The following is a 21,650-nucleotide window of genomic DNA, read 5'->3' as shown; positions in this document are numbered from 1 at the left end:
TCTTGCTCTCCCAGTGCATATAAAAGTTATGTTTTATGCTATACTGTAGTCTATTAAATGTGCAATAGCATTATGTCTGAAAAAAAGATGTACATACCTTTATGTACATACATTAATTTTTTTTATACCTTAATTTAAAATGCTTTATTACCCCCAGTCCGTCAAGAGAGACATTGGAAGAGAGAAATTGTGTTCTATGGCAGGATCCCCAGGGGCACCTGTCTTGAAATACTCAGAGGTCTTTTTGTATAACTGAATCGCTGAGTTGTCCACCTGAAACTAACACGATATTATAAATCAACTATACTCTTTTTTCCATTTTTTTTAATTACATTTGGACCTTTAAGAAACATATACCATCAGTCATACCACTATTCAGTAAAAATCTATTTTAATTTTTAGAATTAGAAAATAACACTCAGAAGTATGAAAACCACATGGGCATATATAGTAAGTGCTCAACAAATGTTGGCTTTTATTATTATTAGGTGATCATGGGATTGACTTTCACTAATTTGGTCTTGAGTTATAAGCTGCTGTTGACCCAGGGATAGTTTCTAAGAAGACCAAGTTCCTGCCACTCCAAGGAATATAAGGGAAATACAACTTCCCTTTAGTGCAGTCTACCCCAAAGACGAACTGGATAAAGCCCCAAAGAGCTTTATCCAGACTACTATGTGAGATCCTTCAGGTGATTTTAGATGGTGTGCAGACCTTTTAAATAATGTTCTTTAAAATACTATGTATTTAAGGGGCTTCCCTGGTGGCGCAGTGGTTGAGAGTCTGCCTGCCGATGCAGGGGACACGGGTTCGTGCCCCGGTCTAGGAAGATCCCACATGCCACAGAGTGGCTGGGCCCATGAGCCATGGCCGCGGAGCCTGTGCGTCCGGAGTCTGTGCTCTGTAATGGGAGAGGCCACAACAGTGAGAGGCCCACGTACAACAACAACAACAACAACAAAAAAAGAAAATACTATGTATTTAAGAATAAACATAACTGGTAAAATATCTATGTTTAAATATATTTTTATGACAAAAGACAACAGTTTTGCATTTATGCTGATATAAAGTTTCCTTTTAAAATAAATTATTAAAGTGTAATAAGTAAGTTGATTCAGAGAAAGCTGTTAAGTAATCATAGTAGAGGTGGTACCCAGAAACAGTAAAAATTGAGGAGGTGGTATGCAAATGATTGCTCCTTGAGAAGTGCTGTGTGATGAAGCGAACCTGCCTGCTCCCCATTCTGCTACATATGAAAATATTAACACTCATTTAATGGAGTTTACATATATCACACAGTTATAAAATTTTCGTACTGGACAAGACCATGAGATCATCACAGAACAACCCTCCTTGTTTTAGTTAGGTGGATTCTGAGGTCTAGAGATGCTGTGCCTTGATTAAGTGCAGTACGTTCTGGAGGAACTGGGATTTCACCCTGTTAGAGAAAACATTCATATTTTCTGGTGGTCTAGACCCCGAGTAGAAAAGGAATTTAAATTAAGGTATAAAAAATGCTTTATTGGGGCTTCCCTGGTGGCGCAGTGGCTGAGAGTCCACCTGCCGATGCAGGGGACACGGGTTCGTGCCCCAGTCCAGGAGGATCCCACATGCCGCGGAGCGGCTGGGCCCGTGAGCCATCGACGCTGGGCCTGCGCGTCCGGAGCCTGTGCTCTGCAGCGGGAGAGGCCACAGCAGTGAGAGGCCCGCGTACCGCAAAAAAAAAAAAAAAAAAGCTTTATTGCTGGGACTTCCCTGGCAGTCCAGTGGTTAGGACTTTACCTTCCAATGCAGGGGGTGTAGGTTCGATTCCTGGTTGGGGAGCTGGGATCCCTCATGCCTTGCGGCCAAAAAACCAAAACATAAAACAGAAGCAATATTGTAACAAATTCAATAAAGACTTTAAAAATGGTTCACATCAAAAAAATCTTTAAAAAAATGCTTTACTGCTTAAAAAAATGCTGAAACAGGGAACTCCCTGGTGGTTCAGTAGTTAGGACTCCATGCTTTCACTGCTGAGGACCCGGGTTCAATCCCTGGTTGGGTAACTAAGATCCCATAAGCTGTGCAGTGCAGCCAAAAAAAAAAAAAAAAAAAGGGGGCCAAAACAATTACAATACAGGTATACCTCGTTTTATTTCACTTCACAGATATTGCATTTTTTAACAATTGAAGGTTCATGACAACCTTGTATTGAGCAAGTCTATTGGCGCCATTTTTCCAACAGCATTTGCTCATCTCCTGTCTCTGTGTCATGTTTTGCTAATTCTCACAATATTTCAAACTTCTTCATTATTATATTTGTTATGGTGATCAGTGGTCTTTGATGTTACTACTATGAGTCGCTGAAGGCTCAGACGATGGTTAACATTTTTCATTTTATTTTTTTTGAAATTTTTTGCCAATTGGGTCTTTTAAAAAAAATATTTATTTAGGCTGCACCGGGTCTTAGTTGTGGCATGCAGGATCTATTTCCCCCACCAGGGATCGAACTCGGGCCCACTGCACTGGGAGCAGAGTCCTAACCACTGGACCACCAGGGAAGTCCCCTGGGTTTGCTGCTTTTTCAGTGACCTGCCCACCTTAGCTCTGGGCCTTGACCCACCGGGTTCCCAGGAGAAATCAGGGACCCTGTTTTGATGGCAGCACCTCTACCGTCATGCCTGGCCTGCAGACTTTGGAGGGCTTTTCAAGAACCCGAGGTCCTCACCAAGGGCTTTCTTGCGGCCTCTGTCCAGTGTGTGTGCTTCGGGGCCACGAGGGGCTCAAGGAACGGGTTGCACCTGATAAATTCATGTCAAGTCCTTGTCTGCCCCAGCCCTTGTAGTCTTTCCTCTGTATTATACCAAGAAATTCCTGGCACCTTAGCTGGACCATGTTAAGTCCAAGTTTCCAGCAACAAAGGAGCTTCTCACAGATGCAAGCAAACAGTGGGGCCCGAGTCTCAGGTGCCCATACTCTGTCCAGCTCCCTGGGGGTCGGCTGCCAAGGGTACCTGTGAGGGACGCCCCCGCAAGACTTTCCAGTGTGAGTCAGCAATATCTTGGTATTCTTGGGGCGTGAAGCAGGTAGCTGCTTCGGTGGGGTCTTCACGAGTGGGGGCGGGAGGGCTGCCTCAGACAGGGAGCAGGGTTGCTTCTGCTGGGAGGCAAGGCTCAACGGGATTATGGGGGGTCACGATCAGTCCACTCAGCTCTCTCCATCTGACTCTTTCACACTTAAAGCTCTGACCTGGTGAGGCTGAGAATTCAATTTACATTGTAATCCTACAACCCACAGGATAAAACTTGGGGAATGATCTCCAGACACAACAGTCTTGCTACAAGAAACAAGATTTTCTTTTATAGTAGTCCTACACATTTTCTGCTTTTCTGACTCTACCTTGAACAGAGAATTTAAAGCCCCTTGCTTGTCATTTAAAAAAAGGAAATCTTCCCAGTGTGGTCAGAAATCACCAGCCCACCCCACAGTCCTGATTTCCCCCAGGGTGTTGCTTTGCAGCTGCTTGGGCTCCCAGAACCTGGCTTTCAGGAAACATTTCCTTCCAGGTCATCACAGAAAAGTGTGTGGCTGCAGCATGTCTCCACCACCCGCGTCCAATTTGCCACAGACTGTATTAGTCTCCCTGGCTGCCATGACAAATTACCACGGGCTGGGCCACTCAGACAACAGAAACTTATTGTCTCAGAGTCTGCAGGTTGGAAGTCTGAGATCAAGGTGTCGGCAGGGCCGGCTCCCTCTGAGGCTGTGAGGGGGACTCTGTCCCAGCTTCTCTCCCAGCTTCTGGTGGTTTGCCAGCAAGGCCTGGCATGTGGAAGCATCACCTGGCCTCTGCCTCCATCTTCACGTAGCCTCCTACCTGTGTCCAGATTTCCCCTTTTCATAAGGACTCCAGTCATGTTGGATCAGGGCCGACCTGAATGACTTCCTTTTAACTTGATCACCTCTGTAGAGACCGTCTCCCTAAATAAGGGCATATTCTGAGCTATTGGGGGTTAGGACTCCAACATCTGAATTTTGGGGGGACACAGTTCAGTCCATAACACAATAATGAGATCATCGCTGCGTACAACCAGTTTTGGGTTTCCGTCTTCGAAGGTCTCTGTCCTGGACTGACTTCTGGCACTAACTATGCATCATGGAATCCTCTGTAAACAGGCATCTCTCTGGGAATTTCAAGCAGGAAGATGTTTATTACAGAGATCCAGCCCTTCAAAACCAGGGTTTCAGGAATGAAGGTCAGGGGTCCCATCACTGGATCCTGGGGGCGTGGGAGCTTTCGTAGACTCGAAAGGAAAGGCTCGGCACAGTGACCCCCTGCCTCACAACCACACCTGCCAAGGCCCCAGCTGGCCGCCCCTACACCTCTTCCACCACCCACAGCTCAGATGGAACACTTAGTACCAGAGGAAATTAACCTGGAATCCTGATGGGAGGCCTTCCAGGGAAGGTACAACGGGATGGCCCTTACCTGACTCGCAGACTGGGGCAAGCAGGCAGAGTGCAAGTGCGGCCGCGCGGGACGGTTTGCTCACAGGTGTAGCTGACAGGGCCTTGCGGGCCGGGGTGGCGGGCCAAGGAGCACATGGCAGGACTTGAACCTCCACCAACTGAGGCCGCCTTGGGTGACCAGCGCGGGAGGCCATCCGGAACCTCCTGCCCCTCATCGTTCCTCGGCCTTCATCCTCGGTCCACCTTCTCTGCCCACCTCTCAGCCTCCGCTGGGTGCCCACCTTCCCAGGCCTCCAGGTTTCACTCCCAGACAAGGGCTCTGATTGGTTCTCTCCAGGCCAATCAGCTGTGGCCTTGCGGGCGTCATGCCTTCACCTGAGCCAATCCGCAGATGGGTGGGCGGGTGCTCGCGGGCAGAGAGGAGGGAATTTCCTCCAAAATAGGCGCTCTTCGAGGCCACGAAACGCCAGCGATTCTGGGACAAGCCCAACATGAGAATGTGGGTCATGCCGATGCCTGGTCGGGCCAGGACACCCCAGGGAGGACGAGCTGGGGGGCTGGCCGGGGGTGAACGTGCAGCATGTTAAAAACTGTCAGGGTCCTGGTCAGGGGTCCCCAGGGTCAGGGGTCCTGGGGGGTCAGACTAAGGAGGCGGTGGGTGACAGCAGCAGAGAACGCGGGGTGAGCCAAGGAATCTTTTGGAAGAAGTCGGAAGAATCCAGGCCAAGTCCCAGACATTGGGTATGAGCCCAGGAAATAGTGCTGAAGACACAGATGAGGTGTTGGCGGGACCAGCTGCATGGACGCTACGTGGGCACAGAGGATGGGGCAGCCCCGGGTGCGGGCCGGTGGGAGTTCCCAGGTGGGCGTCCTGGGAGGGGGGACGTCCTGGGGAAGGGCGGAGCTCAGAGAGGCCGCGGGGAGAGGGGCTGCAGGGGAAGGCCCTGCCTGCTGGTGACCCTCGAGGGACCCATGAGTGGGGACGCTGGGCCGCAGCGGGTCAAGGGTTGAGACACATCTTTTGGGGGCTTGAGAGCAGAAGAAACGCGGGGCCTCGGGGAGGGGTGCAGGGCCGCAGGGGCGTCCACCTTCCTTCCTGGAAGTGTAGCGCAGGACGCTCAGCCGGGCTGCGGGAGGGCAAAGGCTAGCCCCGCAGCGGCCACGCGGTGGCGCTGCAGGACAGCCGGGCGGCCGCGGGACAACACCAGGGCCTGGGATGTGGGCCGGCTCCCCCCAAGGCGGTACGGATACCCGTCCCCCAGCACTCCGCATCCCAGCACTGGGCACCTCAGCACTCCCACACCTAGAACCCCGCACCTCGCACCCCACACCGGGCACCCACCCCCGGACACAGGCCATCTGGTACCCCAGCACCTGGCACCCCTCACCTCGGCATCTCGGACACTGTGCCCCGCGGGGAGAGCACCCCACATCCCAGCACCCTGCACCGGTCCCAACACACCAGCCACCTGGCACCCCAGCATCTGGCATCCCACACCCAGCATCGTAGCGCCCTGGCATCCCTGCACTACAGCACCCAGCACCAACAGGCAGCGACCCCTGCAGGGCTTTCAGGAAGGTGGGTCCAAGAAGAACAGATGGGGTTGAGGGAGGATCTGCCATGGGTCTGCCCTAGCTGGGAGAAGCTGGGAGAAGCCACGTCCTTTGAGGTGTTCTGCAGATACTGAAACCCCCACCAGGTGGAAGAAGTTAACTGTATGCTGCCCACAAGCATGGAGACCCCAGAACGAACGATTGGAACCAGAAGGTTGATGATGTTTACTCCCAATTACCTCACCTCCAACCAATCAGAAGAATGTTCACGCGCTGATCACCCCCTGCCCCCCCCACCCCCGCCCCGTCTTTAAAAACTTTTCCCTGAAAGCCTTCAGGGAGTTTGGGCCTTTTAAGCACTAGCTGTCTGGACTCCTTGCTTAGTGCCTACAATCAGTGCTGCGCTCCTTCACCACAACCTGGTGTCAATAGACTGGCTTTACTGTGTGTGGGCAACAGAGCCAAGTTTAGTTCCATAACACATCTTCTTTGGAGAAATGTCTGTTCAAGTCCTTTGCCCAGTTTTGAATTGAGTTGTTTGTTTTTCAGTTGGTGAGTTGTGAGAGCTCTTTATGCGTTCTGGATATTAAACCCTTATCAGATATATGATTTGCAAATATTTTCTCTGTAGGTTATTTTCTTTCACATTCTTTTTTTTTTCACATTCTTGATGCATGAAATTGTTTCACTTATATGAAGTCCAGTTTATCTGGTTTTTGTGTTGTGCTTCTGGTGTAAAATCTAAGAATCCATTGCCAAACCCAAGGTCATGAAAATTTACCCCCATGTTTTTTTCTTAGGAGTTTTATAGTTTTAGCTCCTATATTTACGTCATTGATCCATTGTGAGTTAGTTTTCGAATATGGTGTGAGGTAAGGGCCCACCTTTTGTGTGTGAATATTCAGTTGTCCCAGCACCATTTAGTAAAGGACTATTCTTTCCCCAGTGAATGGCTTTGTCACCCTTTTTGAGAACCAGTTGCCTGTAGGGAACTCCACGTGGTTCTGCCTGGGCTTTGGTGATGCTTGTTGCTGGCGGCTGCCACCTTCCCTGTGGAACTAGGGCTGCTGTCCAGTGTGGCCGGGCTCTCTCACAGCACAGCCCCCAGGCCACTCCTCCTGCAGGGCAGGGCACAGTGGGTGCTGGTGACAAGCTCTGGACCGGGGCCCCTCCCTCCTCACCCCAGTCCCTCCCCCGCAGTTGGGGGGGCCTCTCTGGGAGCTCCCCTGTCTTGTCTCCTGTGTGGAGAGGCACTGGGCAGGCTCTGCTGGACCAGAACCTGTGCCCCCCGGGTGTCTGCCCCACACTCAGGCAGTGGCTTGTCCCCTCAGCTCCTCTTTCACGGCCTCTCCTCCTTCACACAGCAGCAACGTCTGGGTCGGTGTATCGGATGCCTCACCCGGATTTCTGATCCTCAGCCACTTGTCCCAGCTGCACACTTTCAGGCCGTGTGGACGTGGGGCTGCGGCTTCCTGTGCTGGCCCCTGGCTCCCTCCCTGCACATCAGCCCTGGGGACCAGGGGGGCTGGCGGGTGGGTGGGTGTCTCAGGATGTGCCTGCTGGCTGGGGAGAGGGGTGGGGACATGAAGCCCACCTCCCACCATCGGAAAAAGTCCCGGCCCCACCAGGTGGAGGCAAAGGAGACCTTTGCTCCAAGACGCAGATCCAGGGGCTGCAATCAACCTGCCAGGGTGTCTCTTCCACCTGATGCTGCTGAGGAGAAATTGGTGGAAACCAACTAGCTCAGGGGCTGACAACAGCCCAATTCGATCTCTCCCCGAAGCCCCATCCTGACCCTCGAGGCCGGGCCACCTGCCAGGACCACAGGGCTCGGGAGGGGTCTCTGCCCTCCCCACCCAGCCTGGGTCTCCCACATCCTCCCCCACTTGCTTCTGGTCCTATGAGACTCGGCCTCAGAGCCACCTTGTCCGTGCCTGCACCCCATGCTTTCGCCAGAGTCCCTGTCCCCACCCACCAAGCGCCACTGTCCCCCCTGTCCAGCACATGGCAGGGGCTGTGCCGAATTGGCCCCTCCAGACGGGGCACTGGGGCAGGGCTGCAGGGAGTTAGGGGGGTTCAGACTTCAGCCTGAGTTTAGAGGACACAACTGGGCACATACCAGCTGCCATCCTCTCTCTGGTCCCCCTCTTCCTTCACCTGTTCTGGTCGTACCCCATCTTCACCTGCCCCAGGCTGTGAGGCACTGGCCACTTTTGGGGGCACATGGGCCTCCAACGAGCTTGTGCAACTGAACCTGAGAAACAGAACAAACTTGAGAGGTCAACCCCTCTGACCCCTTCCCAGAGGAGCACCTGCAGAAATTCCAGGAACAAGATAGTGGCCGGCCAGCCTCATGGCACCCCCAGCCCTTGTCTGTAATCACCTTCTCCCAAACTCCCTCTGCCGGCCCCACATCCTGAGACTGGAATCACCACCGCCCGCCTGCACGCGCATGTGTGTCTGCGTGTCGGCCGTGGGGAACACGTCTTTGCCGGGAATTCTTGGCCCCTCCTGTGTGTGGAAGCACAGCGTCAGCACCGGCAGCAGGACCAGGCTGTGGCCACGTCTCAGGTGGTCCTGTGCCGAAAGCTGCTGAGCCAGGAGGGACCTTCCTGGTTCCAAGTGACCCACAGAGCAGAGCCTTGCCGAGCTGGATGACCTCATGAGACGCCACTTCCCTGCCCACTCTCTCCTCGGCTGGATGGCTGTCTCTGCACAGCTGCCCCATACAGTTGTCCCTAGCTCCTGGCCTGCAGGCCGACACTGGTCATTTGGTGCAGCTGGGCTCTCTTTTCCGGCCCTTCACCGCGGCTGTGCAGCCGAGTGGAGGGTGTGGGCCTGGGCCTGGCCTGGCGCCCTCCTGTGGTAGCTACTTCCACGTGCCCATCTTTCATTTTTATGAGCACTTGGTTTGTACTCAAGTGCTGGTGACAGAATAACTGATGCTAATGGGAAAAATATTACTCTCTCCACTGAAGCGTGTCGGATGCAGCTGAGTAAATGCTGGGTATCCTTCTTGTTTAAAACAAACCATAATTTAATTCAGGAGTTCCAGCTGCTCAGACCCTGGGTTTCTATGGCAACAGCTCCCCTCCCCACCTTGGAGCAGGCGCTGTGCTGGGGAATCCACCCACTTCCCGGCAGCCTCCCTCATGCGCCAGGCCTGGGGGCCTCCCCAGGGATGTGGGGGCAGCTGGCCCTGCACGGATGGCTCTGGAGAGCAGGGGCCATGGCCTGATGCCCTTTTCCCAGTCCTCTCCTGGCACTGAGAACAGGGATTGACATCTTCCTTCCCATCTCAGCATCCATCCACCTCCTCTTGGCCAGCCCCCGCCCCTCGGCCTTTGGGGGCTCTGCTTGGTGGGGGACTTGTAGACAGAGAAAGTGGTCAGCAGAATGAAGTCTCCCAAAGGGGCCCACATCCTAATCCTGGGAGCTGGGACCTTGTTAGGTCACGTGACAAAGGGGATTAAGGTTGCCAATCAGTGACTCGTGTGGGGAGAATTGTGGATTATCCTGTGGGGCCATGTCATCACAGGGTCCTTGAAAGAGTGAGAGGGCAGAGTCTGAGTCAGAGTGATGCCCTATGAGAAAGACTTCACCAGCACCGCCGGCTCTGAAGGAAGAGGAAGGGGCCACAAGCCAAGGGATGAGGGCAGATTCTAGAAGCTGGAAAAGGGGGAAGAGGGATTCTCTTCTGGAAGCTGCGGAAGGAACCTTGCTGACTCCTGGTTTTAGGTCCAGCGTGGGGCTCTCCAGGATCGGGAGGGTAAGTCTGTCCTGGCTAACACGTTTGGAGTGATTTGCTACAGCAGTCATGGGGGCTGACATGGGGGCTTCATTGGTCTGGGACCAGGGGCCGGGTGGCCCGCCTCCTTCCCAAGTCCTGGCCCCTTTCTTCCCCCTGTGCCCCCGGCAACTCAGTCCCTTGTCACAGCCTACCTGGTCTCCCCTGGGGCCCGCCCCTTGTCCTTGGTCAGGTCGGCCCCGTCTAGCCCAGTGAACCCCGTTCACTTCCGGTCGCCCCTTCAGCCCCACTGTACATGGCTGGTACCCGATGCCACCTGCCTCCCCGCCCCCCACAACCCCTTTGCAGAGCGAAGGTCTTTCTCCGGGCCTTGAGGTCAGGATGCCTGGCTGGGATGCAGGTTCCTGCCACCACCCAATGGGTGTGGCTTTGGGTGAGTTACTTAACGCCTGGGCCCCATTTCCTGTCACGGGGGCAGCAAGAGCCGGTGCCCAAGCCGTCTCCAGTGGGACCCACATCTCAGTGGGACCCCTGAGATGTGAGGTGTGCTTGAGGGGCCGGGACCCCACGGGCCTGTTGACCGCATCTGTGGGAACATCCCCACCCAACCTCAGGAAGTGTCTAGGGATGGCAAGGCCTGCGGAGCCACAGGGTCCCGTCTAGAATCAGGAGCCATTTGGAGCAGGGGGGCCCTGCAGGAGATGACGTTCCAGCCCCCAAAGGGGGGACGACCCTGGACCACCAGGTGGGCCTGAGGAGTCACGCGCTGACAGTGGAAGACCTTTTAGGCTGGGGTCAGAGGGGATGCTGGCTGAGGGTGGAGTTGCGGTCCCCGAGCCATGGGATGGGCGTGGGAAGGCAGATGCCCAGAATAGAGCGGACGCAGGCTCCTGGCCTCTAACTGCAGGTGGTAAATAAGAGACACAAGAAGTGGCAGCAGGAATCCCTCTGGGAGCCTGGGCTCACAGGTAGAGTGGGGTGACCCCACATTTAAAAGGCACCCCAAGTGCCTTTTCTTGGACCAACAGTCCAAGCCACAGGGCTGGGGCTGTGCCTAAGGGGAACGAGGGCCGAGAACCACCTGCTTGGTGCCTGGAGTCCCCGAGGGCACAGAGGACTTGCCTTAAAAGACAGAGCCTCCAGCCACCCTCTGCATATTTATCTTTTATTAACAGTTTATCGCTCTTACTCTCGTATTACAATTCCATGTTTCATCAAAGTCTTTCAATTCTCATTTTGGTAAAATAAATAGAGATAAATGAACCCTTAGGTCACGCTCTCTCGAGACTCTGTAACTTCATGATTGAATTTTCGCATCAGACCTGTGAAGACAGCCCCTCTGCGGGGCCTCTGCGCTTGGCCAGGGGATGGTTTTGTCTCAAAACAAACAGAACCGCATATGAGCTCAAAATCTGGAGTGGAACCGCTCCGTGAATTGGCTGTGGGTAGTCAACTCTGCATCTGTGGGTGGAGCTCAGCTTCTGGAAGGTTCCGAAGTCGCCGTCTGGAGCGCCGGGTGGAGGTGACCGGCTGTGTGCGGGGGAGCTGAGCTTTCTGCGGTCTCCCCGACCCCACGCTGCTCGCTTGCCCAGACCATGGCGGACGCTGTCCTGGAACTTTCTCAGGGGAGCAGGCATGGCCTATGGGCTGCAGAAGGGCTGTTCCCCTTGCCCAGCCCTGCGCCCCGCCAAGCCCACCCACATCCACAGCATGGCTCTCCCTCACATTCTCACTATTATTGGCCTCTTATTGGCAGAAGTAGCTAAGCCAGCTCATCCCTCTATTTCTGAATAATCCTGATTCCCAAGGAAAATGGAAAAAATGCTTTTCAAAATATCATTGTGGCTGCGTCTCGTGTTCCAGGTGTGGCTGCTCAGCGCGCCGTCCCAGACGCGTGTGCATGGACATATGTGAAGCTGCTGCCCTCCCGGGAGCTCTCCCGTGTCCCTCGCAAGCATGAGCTGCACCCCTTTGTGTGGGGACAGAGGGCTGGGGTGGCACCGTTCACCCCGATACTCTTGGGGCTTGGTGGCCCCTCCATGTGTGCTCGTGTGATGCGTGTGGGGTGCAGGTGGGGAGGCCACGGTTCCCACACCTGCTGGGGAAGAGCAGCACTTGAGAGAAACAAGCTCTGTGGCCCACGGGACCTGTCTCTCCTTCCAAACCAGGGCCCCTCCTGCTGACAGACCTGCAGCAAGAACAGCTGACACTCAGACGGAAGTCCTGCCTGCGGGGAGGGTGGCTGTGTGGGGAGGGGCACGCTCGGCCTCGCCGTTTGGCCGGATGGGCCCGGGGTGAGGACCCAGTGGGTGGCAGGCCGCCTCCATCTGTCCTTCACTCCATCTCAAGCTCATCCAGTGCGCTCAGACCATCCCCAGGAGGACACCCGGGGGTGGGGGGGAGGAGGCACGGCGTGCAGCCCCGGGAGGCTGGCTTCCGTCTGGAGCCTTTGTGGACTAATGCATCACTCGGAAAACAAAACAAGTGTTTCCCCCTTAAAAACCTCAGAAGAAAACAGGACGGGAAGGGGACTGGGATGTACAGCTACTGTGTCCTCAGGCCAGGAGCTGTGTTTCATCAGAGCAGCAACCATCACACCGAGGACTCCAGCAGAGCCCCCTTCTCTGGGCTCCTGGGCGTGACAGCGAAGACAGACAGACAGACAGTGCAGGCCCTCTCGAGCCCTCAGCAGCCAGGTCAGGCAGGTGCTCAGGGCAGTGCGGTGGGTCCACTATGTACATGGCGGCCTGTGGGGAGGGGCCGCTATCTGACGCGCTTCTCCACCGAGTACACGGAGATGTAGTAGTCGTTGCTGCCCACGGCCAGGTGAGGCTGCAGGAGGGAGCAGAGAGCAGGCAGTGAGCATCCAGGGGGGTGCCGGCCGGGCCTTGACACCCCAACTCCGCCCACGAGGCAGGCGCGGGAACGAGGGCCCATCGGCTGCGGCTTCTGCAGAGATGCATCATCTCCTCCCTGTCACAGGGAATCTGCACACTCCCCATGCCTCCCACACTTGTTTTTTCAGGATGGCCTCCCAGGGACAGCTCTGGGAGACTGATGTCGTGCGTTTAGGCAGAGAGCCACACGCCGGGCTCCCAGGGAGCCTCACGCTGCACGAAGGCAGGTTGGCAGAATCCTAATTTAAAACACAGCAGCCCCCAACCACACGGCCGACTGTAACGAAGGACCGTGCTGTCAGCCGGGTCACAGGGGTCTGGGCTGCTCCTACCCCAGTGGGCTTTACAGGGGGAGGTTTCTCCAGGACTGGGGTCTGTGTAGGGGCCGAAGGGGTCAGAAAGGGCAGGGCTACTTCACATCTGCTTTGATTGACAGGGAATTTGGTGCTGCTTCTACAGTGAGTGCAGTCTGGGGGCTACGGCCCCTAGAGACCCTGGGCCACACTGTGGTGTGGGGAGGGGCCTGGCTGCAGCACCCCTCCTGCTGCTGCTGCTAGCCTCCCGCCCGCCCTCCTTGCCTCCCGCGGGGACACAGACCCAGTGCGGGTGGAAAGCCAGGCAGCTGATGGCGCCGACTCGCTGGCCCATGAAGCCGTCGTAGTACTTGATGTGGTTGATCAGATCTCCGCTGCCATTGTAGATGGCGGTGAACTGGTTCATGGAGCCACTGCACACGAGAAGGCCTGGCAGTCAGCGTGGGGAGGCGGGCGTGTCCACAAGGAGATGGGGCTCCTCTCTGGTCACCCCCACGAGAGGACTTGGGCCTCAAGGGCCGGGAGGCCAGGCAGGTGAGGAGCAGCAAAGGAGCCGCACACTCAGTCCCTCCACCCAGCTCTCCTCCACAGGTGTGGGGGCGGGCAGTAGTGCCTGCTGTTTACACAGGGCCCCAGGAGTTGGTCAGGCAGGGCGGGGAGAGAGAAGAGGGCCGGCACCTACCACGCGATCAGGTTTGCCTGGGGGTGGATGTCAAGGGCCGTCAGCCCCTTAATGATCTGCAGGACGTTCACGGACTCCGGCATCCGAGGGTCGAAGAAGCGCACGTCCCCGTTGACGCTGCCAAGAGGGTGTTGTGGTGATGCTGGGCGGGCCTACCGGCCCCAGGACGGGCCATGTGTGGTCAGGGGCCGTCCACACGTGCAGCTCAAGGCCATGGTTCCCTGGACCCTCAGAGTGTCCAGGGAGGCCCCTGGATGGCACATGGGCCCACCCCACCGACCCTGGCAGCCAGGCCTGCCGCCGAGCCCCTTGGACCCCTCCCCAGAGCCAGAAAGGGCCCAGCTGCCGAGGCACGAAGCAGCGGTGAGCAAAGACACAGGGGAGGCTGTGAGTTATTCATTTCCGGCCAGAGATTAGATTTTGTGCAGCTGGGGATGCGGCGACGGGCGGGAGGTGAGGACAGTAGGCCACCTCTTCCCTGCCCTGGGCCTGGCGGACATCGTTTTGAGAGCTATGTTCTGTTTTCACGTTACAAACAAGGGAAGAGCATCTCTTTGAAGAAATGGTGGCTTTGTGACAGTAAATTACATTTTCTGTCCCTTTAACGGGCAAATAAATATGCGCTGCTCTCAGCACAGGATTTACCGGCAGCAGGAATGGACTTATGGGCAGACAACGGATCCGCACAGTGATACTGGCACACGCCAGGCAGATGCCGCTGTTGCGGGGAGGCTTTGCCCAGCCGCCTTGCCACCCCGTCCCCTGCCGCTGCAAGTCACCCACAGGCAAAGTTCTCCAGTGGGAGGACCTGCTGTCCCCACCCTTGTGCCGGCTCTGACCTTTCTGGCCTGTCCCAAAGCAGAAGTTAATTACTACCCTGAAATGCCATCATTTCCCAGCTGTTTAAATATCAAGGACATATTTTAGATGGAGGGAAAATAATGTTTTTACAGCAAAATGTCTCATGAATATTCCATGCTCATTACCTGACGCTCATGATGTGGCCCTCAGGGTGCTTCTGGAGGTAGGCCTTCACCACCCAGGCCGTGTGCTCCCGGTATGTCATGACGCGGCTGGAGGGGAGGAAGGTGGGGTCAGGGCCCGGTGACAACTGTGGGTGTCCCTGATGCTCCGAGGCATCAGGATGGGAGGCAGGGTGGACTTCGTTTTGAGCAGAGGGAACAGAGCATTTATTTAAAGCGTCCGGGGTCCGCCGGTGCTGCGAGGTCTGCCCTCACCCTCTTGTGTTCACTGTGAGTGACTGAACCCCCCAGGTACGCCCCTCCCTGGGGGCCTCCCAAACACCTTGGGCCACGCTGGGACCTCCGGAGGCAGGGTGGCTGTCATGCCCTCCCGGGGCCTGGGCACCGCCAGCCCCCCTACCAGGACTTCACACTGGCATCTCCCTGTGGGTTTGAGGGTCAAGACCAAGAACCCCAGACTCTAAGGCTGTCGAAATGGAGGGACACAGGGGCTTTCCTGGAGGCCTGGTGAGGGTCTTTGACAGGGAGTACGGGACTGGGATGCGTGTGCTGGGGAGGTGGGGGCAGAGTGTGACATCTGGGAAGGCATCCAGGACTCAGGTCACACCCAGCACACATAAGTCTCGGTGCCTGGGGATGCACAGGAGACCCCACGTCTCTGTCCTCAGACCTTGGGCCGAAGAGGGGGCTCTGGAGACCCCAGCCCCTCCCTCACGGCCGTTCTGTGACCCTCAGGTCTTCTTGGGTTGGTTTGCCAGTTAACTGCCTGCCTAGAGAGGCTTCTTAAAATAACAGTTTGACTGAGATTTGATTCACATACTGTAAGACTCTCCCTTTAAAAGCACATATTCAGTGACTTTCGCACATCCTTACAGCTATGCGCCCATCACACATCTAATTTTAGAACATTTTCATCACCCCAAAAAGAAACCCTGCTCCCCCACCTCCACGATGGCTGCTTTTGGTGGGTAGTGTGGGCTTTCAGTGGGCACCCTCCCATAGAGACCCGCAGGGAACATGCAAGCCAGGGGCTGCCTGGGCCCACTCGCCATCCAAGCCTCAGGCCCAAATTCCCGCCACAGTCTGGCTGACGCCTCTGCTGCCTGCCTGGGTCCTGTACTGACTCCCCCGACTGCTCCTGGCCCTGCAACCTCACAGCTGCACTCTCTTCCGGCTGGGGTCACTGATGGTGCTCGCCTGCTCTCAGGCCCAGCTCAGTCCTGTCCCCTCGTCCCCTCCCACGAGGGCTCCTTTAGCTCCTGTGGCTGCACATGGGCCCACCTGCTGCTTCCCATTCAAAGGCCAGGCCTGTTTTCAGGGACAAGGTGGGTGTTCAGTAAACATCACCCGGGAGCCCGCGACGGCTGGGCCTGGGTTCCAGCGTTGCTCTGCCATTTACCATCCGTGTGTGACTGGCGTCTGGACCTCCACGCTCACCGGCTCACACAGGGCACGGCGCTGGGCCCCACCTGGGCCTCAGCCCAGGGCTGAGGGGCAGTGCCCAGAAAAGCCGTGACAATGCATGTGGCCCAGCGCTGCACAGCACCCACGCGTGTCCCTGACGCCATCTTCTTGGCTATTCTTGAGTTCAACCCGGGAGGCGGTAGCCTTCTCTATGTTCAGGTGGGAATGGAGCCCAGGAGGGCAGCGCCTTGCTGGGACCTCCCGACCCCCAAACCTGTGTTCCAAACAGCCCATCCACGGCTGGTGGGAAGCCGTGCTCCTCCACACGCTGGGGGATGTGGCTCTGCGGGGAGTGCCCAGCTGGCTCTGGGGGCTGGCTCTGTCTGGCAGAGGGAGGGGAAGGCGTAGCCCAATTACCATTCGCTGAGCGCCATCCTCCTGTCGTAGACGCGGATGGAGCCGTCGCCGAGCCCAGCCACGATGAGGGAGCGGTGGGAGTCGCAGGACAGGCTCGTCACGCAGCTGTCGGCACCTGTGGGGATGTCCTAGGGCCGACACAGACCCCGTGAGGCACCCTGGCATCAGGCCCCCCACCCCACCCCCACTAGCTGCTGGATCCCTTTTACAGCCACCGTGGGTGCGTTTGTCACCCTGGCGTGGAGCTGCTGCCTTTCTCTCCACCGGGGAAGCTGTCAAGGCCTGAGGAGCTGGGCCCCAGAGGGAGTCAGGCTCCATCTGCTTGAGTGACAGCCCGGGCACCCGAGGCCCGCAGCCAGGAAGGCAGGGCAGCAAACACCTCTGCGCCCATTAAACTTTCCAAAGTCTCCCTCTCTCCTAAGAAGGAAGACGAAACATATATCGGCAGGAGGAATCATCGTCGGCTCCCTCTTAAAACTCCTAATTAGTTCAGGGAAGGGTCTAGGGGGAGTCCTGCCGCCCATAAACCATCTCCTCGCCTCTCCTCCTGGCAGCTGTAAACGCTGGAGAAGGGAAGAAGGCATGATAAATGCGCGGCAGGAAAGAGCAGGAAACAGGAAATGGGCCCCCAGACGGGGAAAAGTGCTTTTCCAATCAGAAAAGTTTTTGCTGCTCTCAGGCACACACAAGGAAGAAATCCAACACGGATGGAAACCGAATCATCGTATCCCTTTAAAAGGTGGGAGGCAGCCTGACTTGGCCCCGCTTCCCCTGCCCCCCCCACCCCAAGACACCACCTGCTCAGAGTACTTGCGGCGGGGTGGGGTGGGGGCGCTCAAGGACCCTCATTCTCAGCTCTCGACCTCAAGGGCAATCGGAGCTGGGAAGGACAGCAGGGTCTGCGCCCACTGGCCCGCCTCGCCCCCAGGGAGGCCCCATGAGGGACGGTGTGCTTACCTGCACCTTCATCTCACGATCCGTGTCCCAGATCCGGACGATACGCACATCTCCCGAGCTCATGAGGAGCCCGGTCTCCTGTTCCCAGTCCACCACCATCCCAGCTCCTGGAGAGACACAGACGGGCACCGGTGTCACCGAGGGAGCCTGTTCCGGGCAACAGCTCAAGCAGTCGGTGCCAACCCATAGGGTGGGTCCCCAACCTCATGCAAGCTTGAGGTCGGGGTGACAATTCAGAGCCTTCTCTATATCTCTGCTGTACCCAGGCATCTACCAGAGAGACAGCAGGACCGTTTGTCCAAGATGCCCACCTTCCAGGACACCTGGGCATGATCGGCAGGTCTGGAGACTTTAGAATGGGTGTCAGAGGCACAGAGATGTGAGTCTCCTGGGTCCCGCAGTCCCCTGGGGGTGAACAGCTTTGCAGCTGCCCCTCACGGAGGCAGGGGGCTGACCACAGACGGTCAGTGGTGAATGAATCGAGGACTGCCCTCCCCTACACTGGACTGGGCGGGGGGGGCGAATGCCTTCAGCATCCCTAAGGGCAGCACTGACCTCACAGGAGGGACTATAAGATTTAAGATGTTTAATTATAATATTTCAAACACACAGAAAAAACACAACAGAAACCCCTGTACCCACCACCCAGATCTAAGAGCTGCTAATATCTTATCATTTTTGCTCTTTTTTTTGTTCTTGAAGTGAAATTTAAGACAGTGAAAGCCTCACTTGCCTGTCCTGTCCGCAGACAAATCACCCACAGGCCTTGGGCGCCCTCCTAGGCTGGCCCCCGTGCACTCCCCTGTAGGGGCACGTGTCCAAAACCATGAACCACATCTCCCACATTTCAAAAACGTCGCCAATTTCAAACGGGGGTATATTTTCCAGCAATTGCGTTTTTCCAGTAAGGTTACGTTTTGAGGGTTTATCCAACCCAACGGATGCAGATCTGGTTAATTAGTACTGAACTTCTGGGTAACACGCCTTTGGAGAACGAGCCCATCACTTCCACGATTCCCTGCCTGTAAACCACGCCACACTGACGTTTCCACACGCCCTTGCACAAGGAAGTGGCAGCACCGGGAAGGGGACATATCCCTGTGCGTCCCACCTCCCCAGGCGAGGCCGTTTCACTCCCAGAGTGGATGCTGGTCTGCAGTCTCATCAGAAATGGACACAAGGTGTGATTTCCCCAAATCCTGGTCGATGTTGGTGTGTGCAGCCTGTATGTTTTAATATACATTCTGACATTGATGGTTTAACTCATATATTGCAAATATCCTCTCCTATTCTGTCACTGACATTATAACTTTGTTTATGTCTTCTTTTGGTCATACTGAAGTCTGAAGTGAAGTCATCATGCTTTTTTATACATTTGTCTCTGCTTTTTGTGGCAGCAGCTCCTGTGTTTGCCTCTATGGTTTCCCCTTCTCTCTGTGGGTGCCCACTTTTCTCCTGACTTCCTGAGTTGGACAATGTGACCTTCACTTGTTCTTTTCTGATATGCCCCTTTCAGGCTATGGAGTTCCCGCCAAGTGCCCGATCTCTCTCCCGAACTCCAGACTCTCATCTGTATGTGTCACTTCAGGTTCCTGCTTGGATCTGAGCCCCTCAACCCTCACTCCAGAGACCCCCCATGGCTTCCCATTCTGCCCTGGCCCCTGCAAGGTTCGAGCTCCAAAAGTGACCAGGCTGGTCCTCTTAACGGACAGTGGGCCCTGTGCCTGGAACGCCCCTCTCCTGACGTCCATGCAGCCCCTCCAAATCGTGCTCATTCACCTCCTCGACCATGTGAGGCTACGACTCACCCTGTTCCGTCTTCTACCTGTTCCAGATGTGTCACCTGGCACACCCCTTCCCGTCCTCCCTGTTTTGCTGGCGGCTGCCATGTCTACCCCGCAGAATGTCAGCTCCACACAACAAATGGACGAGCCTTTGTTTCACCTTTTAGAATGCAGTCTCCCCACTGCAACGCCCCTGACCCCAGGCAGGAGAATACACCCTAATGTGCCAGAAAGGCATCTACTGGTGACAAGGCTGCAGGCGAGGCCTCTCACCTATCACCACGATCAGAACTGGTAGGGGAGAGGGCAGGGCATGTGGCCCCCACTTCTGTCCGGGACAGCCCAGTCACACTGTGACCAGTCAGCCCACAAGCAGAGCCTGAAACCACGCCACCTGCTTCCCCTCACCATGTGCCCGGTGTTCATGGTGTGAATGAATCGCAGAGGACGCGCCCACCCACGACCTGACTTGGGGTGCCAGGTCACTGCAGAGGCTCACAGACTCCTGTATCCATGGACCACTGATGGGGTGGCCTGTGTTCTCGGGCATCCTTAACTGCACTTGGAGCTCTGTGTCAGCCCCGTGGGGCTTTCAGGAGCCGTGTAATTAAGGAGTGGTCCTCCGATGAGAGCATGTGGCCAGGTGACATCTGGGATGCTCTGGGGTCACAGGAACAAGCTGGGGAGGGTCTGGGGGGACCACAGAAGGACTGGGAGGGGGGTCTCAGCCCCATGCCCATGCAGGAAGCAGAGAGGAGGCCGCGGCCACTCCCAATGGGGTAAGAAGCCTGACCTGGCCTCCAAATGAAGTGGTGGTGGCTTCCTTCTTGCTGAGTCTCCTTCATGATGGATTCAGAGCCAGTGGGGGCCCGCCCTGCATTAGTGCCCACCCAAGTGACCTCATTTCAACTGAATCCTTCTCTCAAATACAGTCACCCTCTGAGTGCTGGGGCCGAGGACTCCACCACGTGAATTTGGGGAGACACAGCTCCCACACAGGGCCCCAGCGTCTCCATCTGCACTGGAGGCTCTGGAAGGTGTGCCCATGTGGCCGTCAGAGGACCTGGGGACGTGCATCACGTGAGCTCTGAGTCCTGTTTTAAATCTAGATTCTCTGATGCGGACCAAATGCTGGTTTAAACCAGTTGTAAAGCATGGTGAAGCCAGCAGAGACAAGAAACGTGTTTCCTAAGGTCTTCCCAAGTCCTGTACACGCCAGGGAGGCAGGCGTCCTATGTATACAGACAAATCTGGGCGAGGCTGCTTCCTTAGCTCTACCAGACTGTTTGCGGAAGCTGTGTCACCTAAGACAGTAAGCTCCTATCTGTGGAAGAGTCTCAGATCAACGTGAAAACTTCTGGGATAAAAACAACAGTCTGCTTGCACCCTGACCGACCTCCTGCGCCTGCCGACCCTCACCTCATTCTCCTGTAGGTCTGGGGTCCTGGCCCGTCCTCCTGCCCAGAACAGAACGCAAACACTGGCCTTCTCACTCGAGACCTTTCCCAACCAAGCCTGTGTCTCGACCTCCAGACACAGCGGAGGAGAGATGATCTGACTCATCACGAGTTGGTAAAAGATGATAAAAAGGGTGACGCTCTTCCTTGACGTGTTGAGCACAAGGAACAAAATTGATGGCTATGATTTAAGTAAAACTCATAAGACAGGAACATTGTGACTTTGAACCAGAGTGAAGATTCCAATCACTTCGTTCCTGGGGAGCACGGTCTCAGCAGTGTCTCCTCCTTCCCCATCCCCAGAAAAGTGGCAGCTGTGGGCAGAGCCTGTGCCCCTCCTCCCTCCCCCGGGCCTCCTTGGCCTTTTTTTTCTTTGGCAGCAGGCAGGCTGCTCTGGACTCCCCCCAGGAGGGCCCCTCCTCCCTGTCGACGCTGCCGCCTCGACACGGAGAGTGCTCGACTGATGGAGGCTCCGCGCGTGCTGCAGCCTCTCCCCCACTGGGCGAACTCCAGCACCCTGAGTGCCTGAGATCACGGTCCATCCATCTCACTGCCTGGGGCCAGGGGTGGTGGGCGGCCCCCAAAAGGATGCAGAGATTCCCGTCTGACTTTATCCTGGATATGAGCTCTGCTCACATGTTCCCATCCAAAAGCTGGCCGTGAAAAAGAGGGAATTTCTTCATTAAAATATAGACGTCTGGCACAGGGATGGCTGTAGACTAGGAAGCTGGAACGTGTAAGTCAGGGACCAGACAGAACCCTAGGCCCAGCAGACAGTGAAAAGAAGAAACACGTTGTTTCAGAGGCTTGGGTCCCTGTGATGTCCATGATCAGCCCTCCAGGCTCAGAGGCCAGTCCAGACTGACCTCTAAGGACCCTGTCGTCTGGAATGGACCTCTGAGAACCCAACATGGGGATCTGACCTCTGAGGACATGTCATGTAGATCTGATCCCTAAGGACCCATCAGCCCCAACCTGAAACGCCCTTAGGAGCTATGGTT

The 21,650-nt window shown here is 56.0% G+C and overlaps 1 protein-coding gene across 6 annotated transcripts in view; it reads right to left on the bottom strand.

Moving 5' to 3' along the window:
- Nucleotides 1–10,903: 10,903 nt before the first annotated feature.
- RPTOR (regulatory associated protein of MTOR complex 1) overlaps nt 10,904–21,650 on the bottom strand; it is a 346,981-nt gene continuing 336,234 nt past the window's right edge. For all 6 annotated transcript variants that reach the window (XM_049701469.1, XM_033438696.2, XM_049701471.1 and 3 more), the window contains 6 exons: nt 17,409–17,515; nt 16,452–16,579; nt 14,634–14,720; nt 13,648–13,764; nt 13,249–13,378; nt 10,904–12,586 (listed from right to left, as the gene is read on the bottom strand). In XM_049701469.1, the coding sequence (XP_049557426.1) occupies nt 12,518–12,586; nt 13,249–13,378; nt 13,648–13,764; nt 14,634–14,720; nt 16,452–16,579; nt 17,409–17,515 (638 nt within the window). In that variant the 3' untranslated portion in view covers nt 10,904–12,517. The remainder of the gene's footprint in view (nt 12,587–13,248; nt 13,379–13,647; nt 13,765–14,633; nt 14,721–16,451; nt 16,580–17,408; nt 17,516–21,650) is intronic.

This window comes from Orcinus orca, chromosome 19 (assembly GCF_937001465.1).
Source record: "Orcinus orca chromosome 19, mOrcOrc1.1, whole genome shotgun sequence".
NCBI lineage: Eukaryota > Metazoa > Chordata > Mammalia > Artiodactyla > Delphinidae > Orcinus > Orcinus orca.
This window is presented reverse-complemented; position numbering and strand designations above follow the sequence as displayed.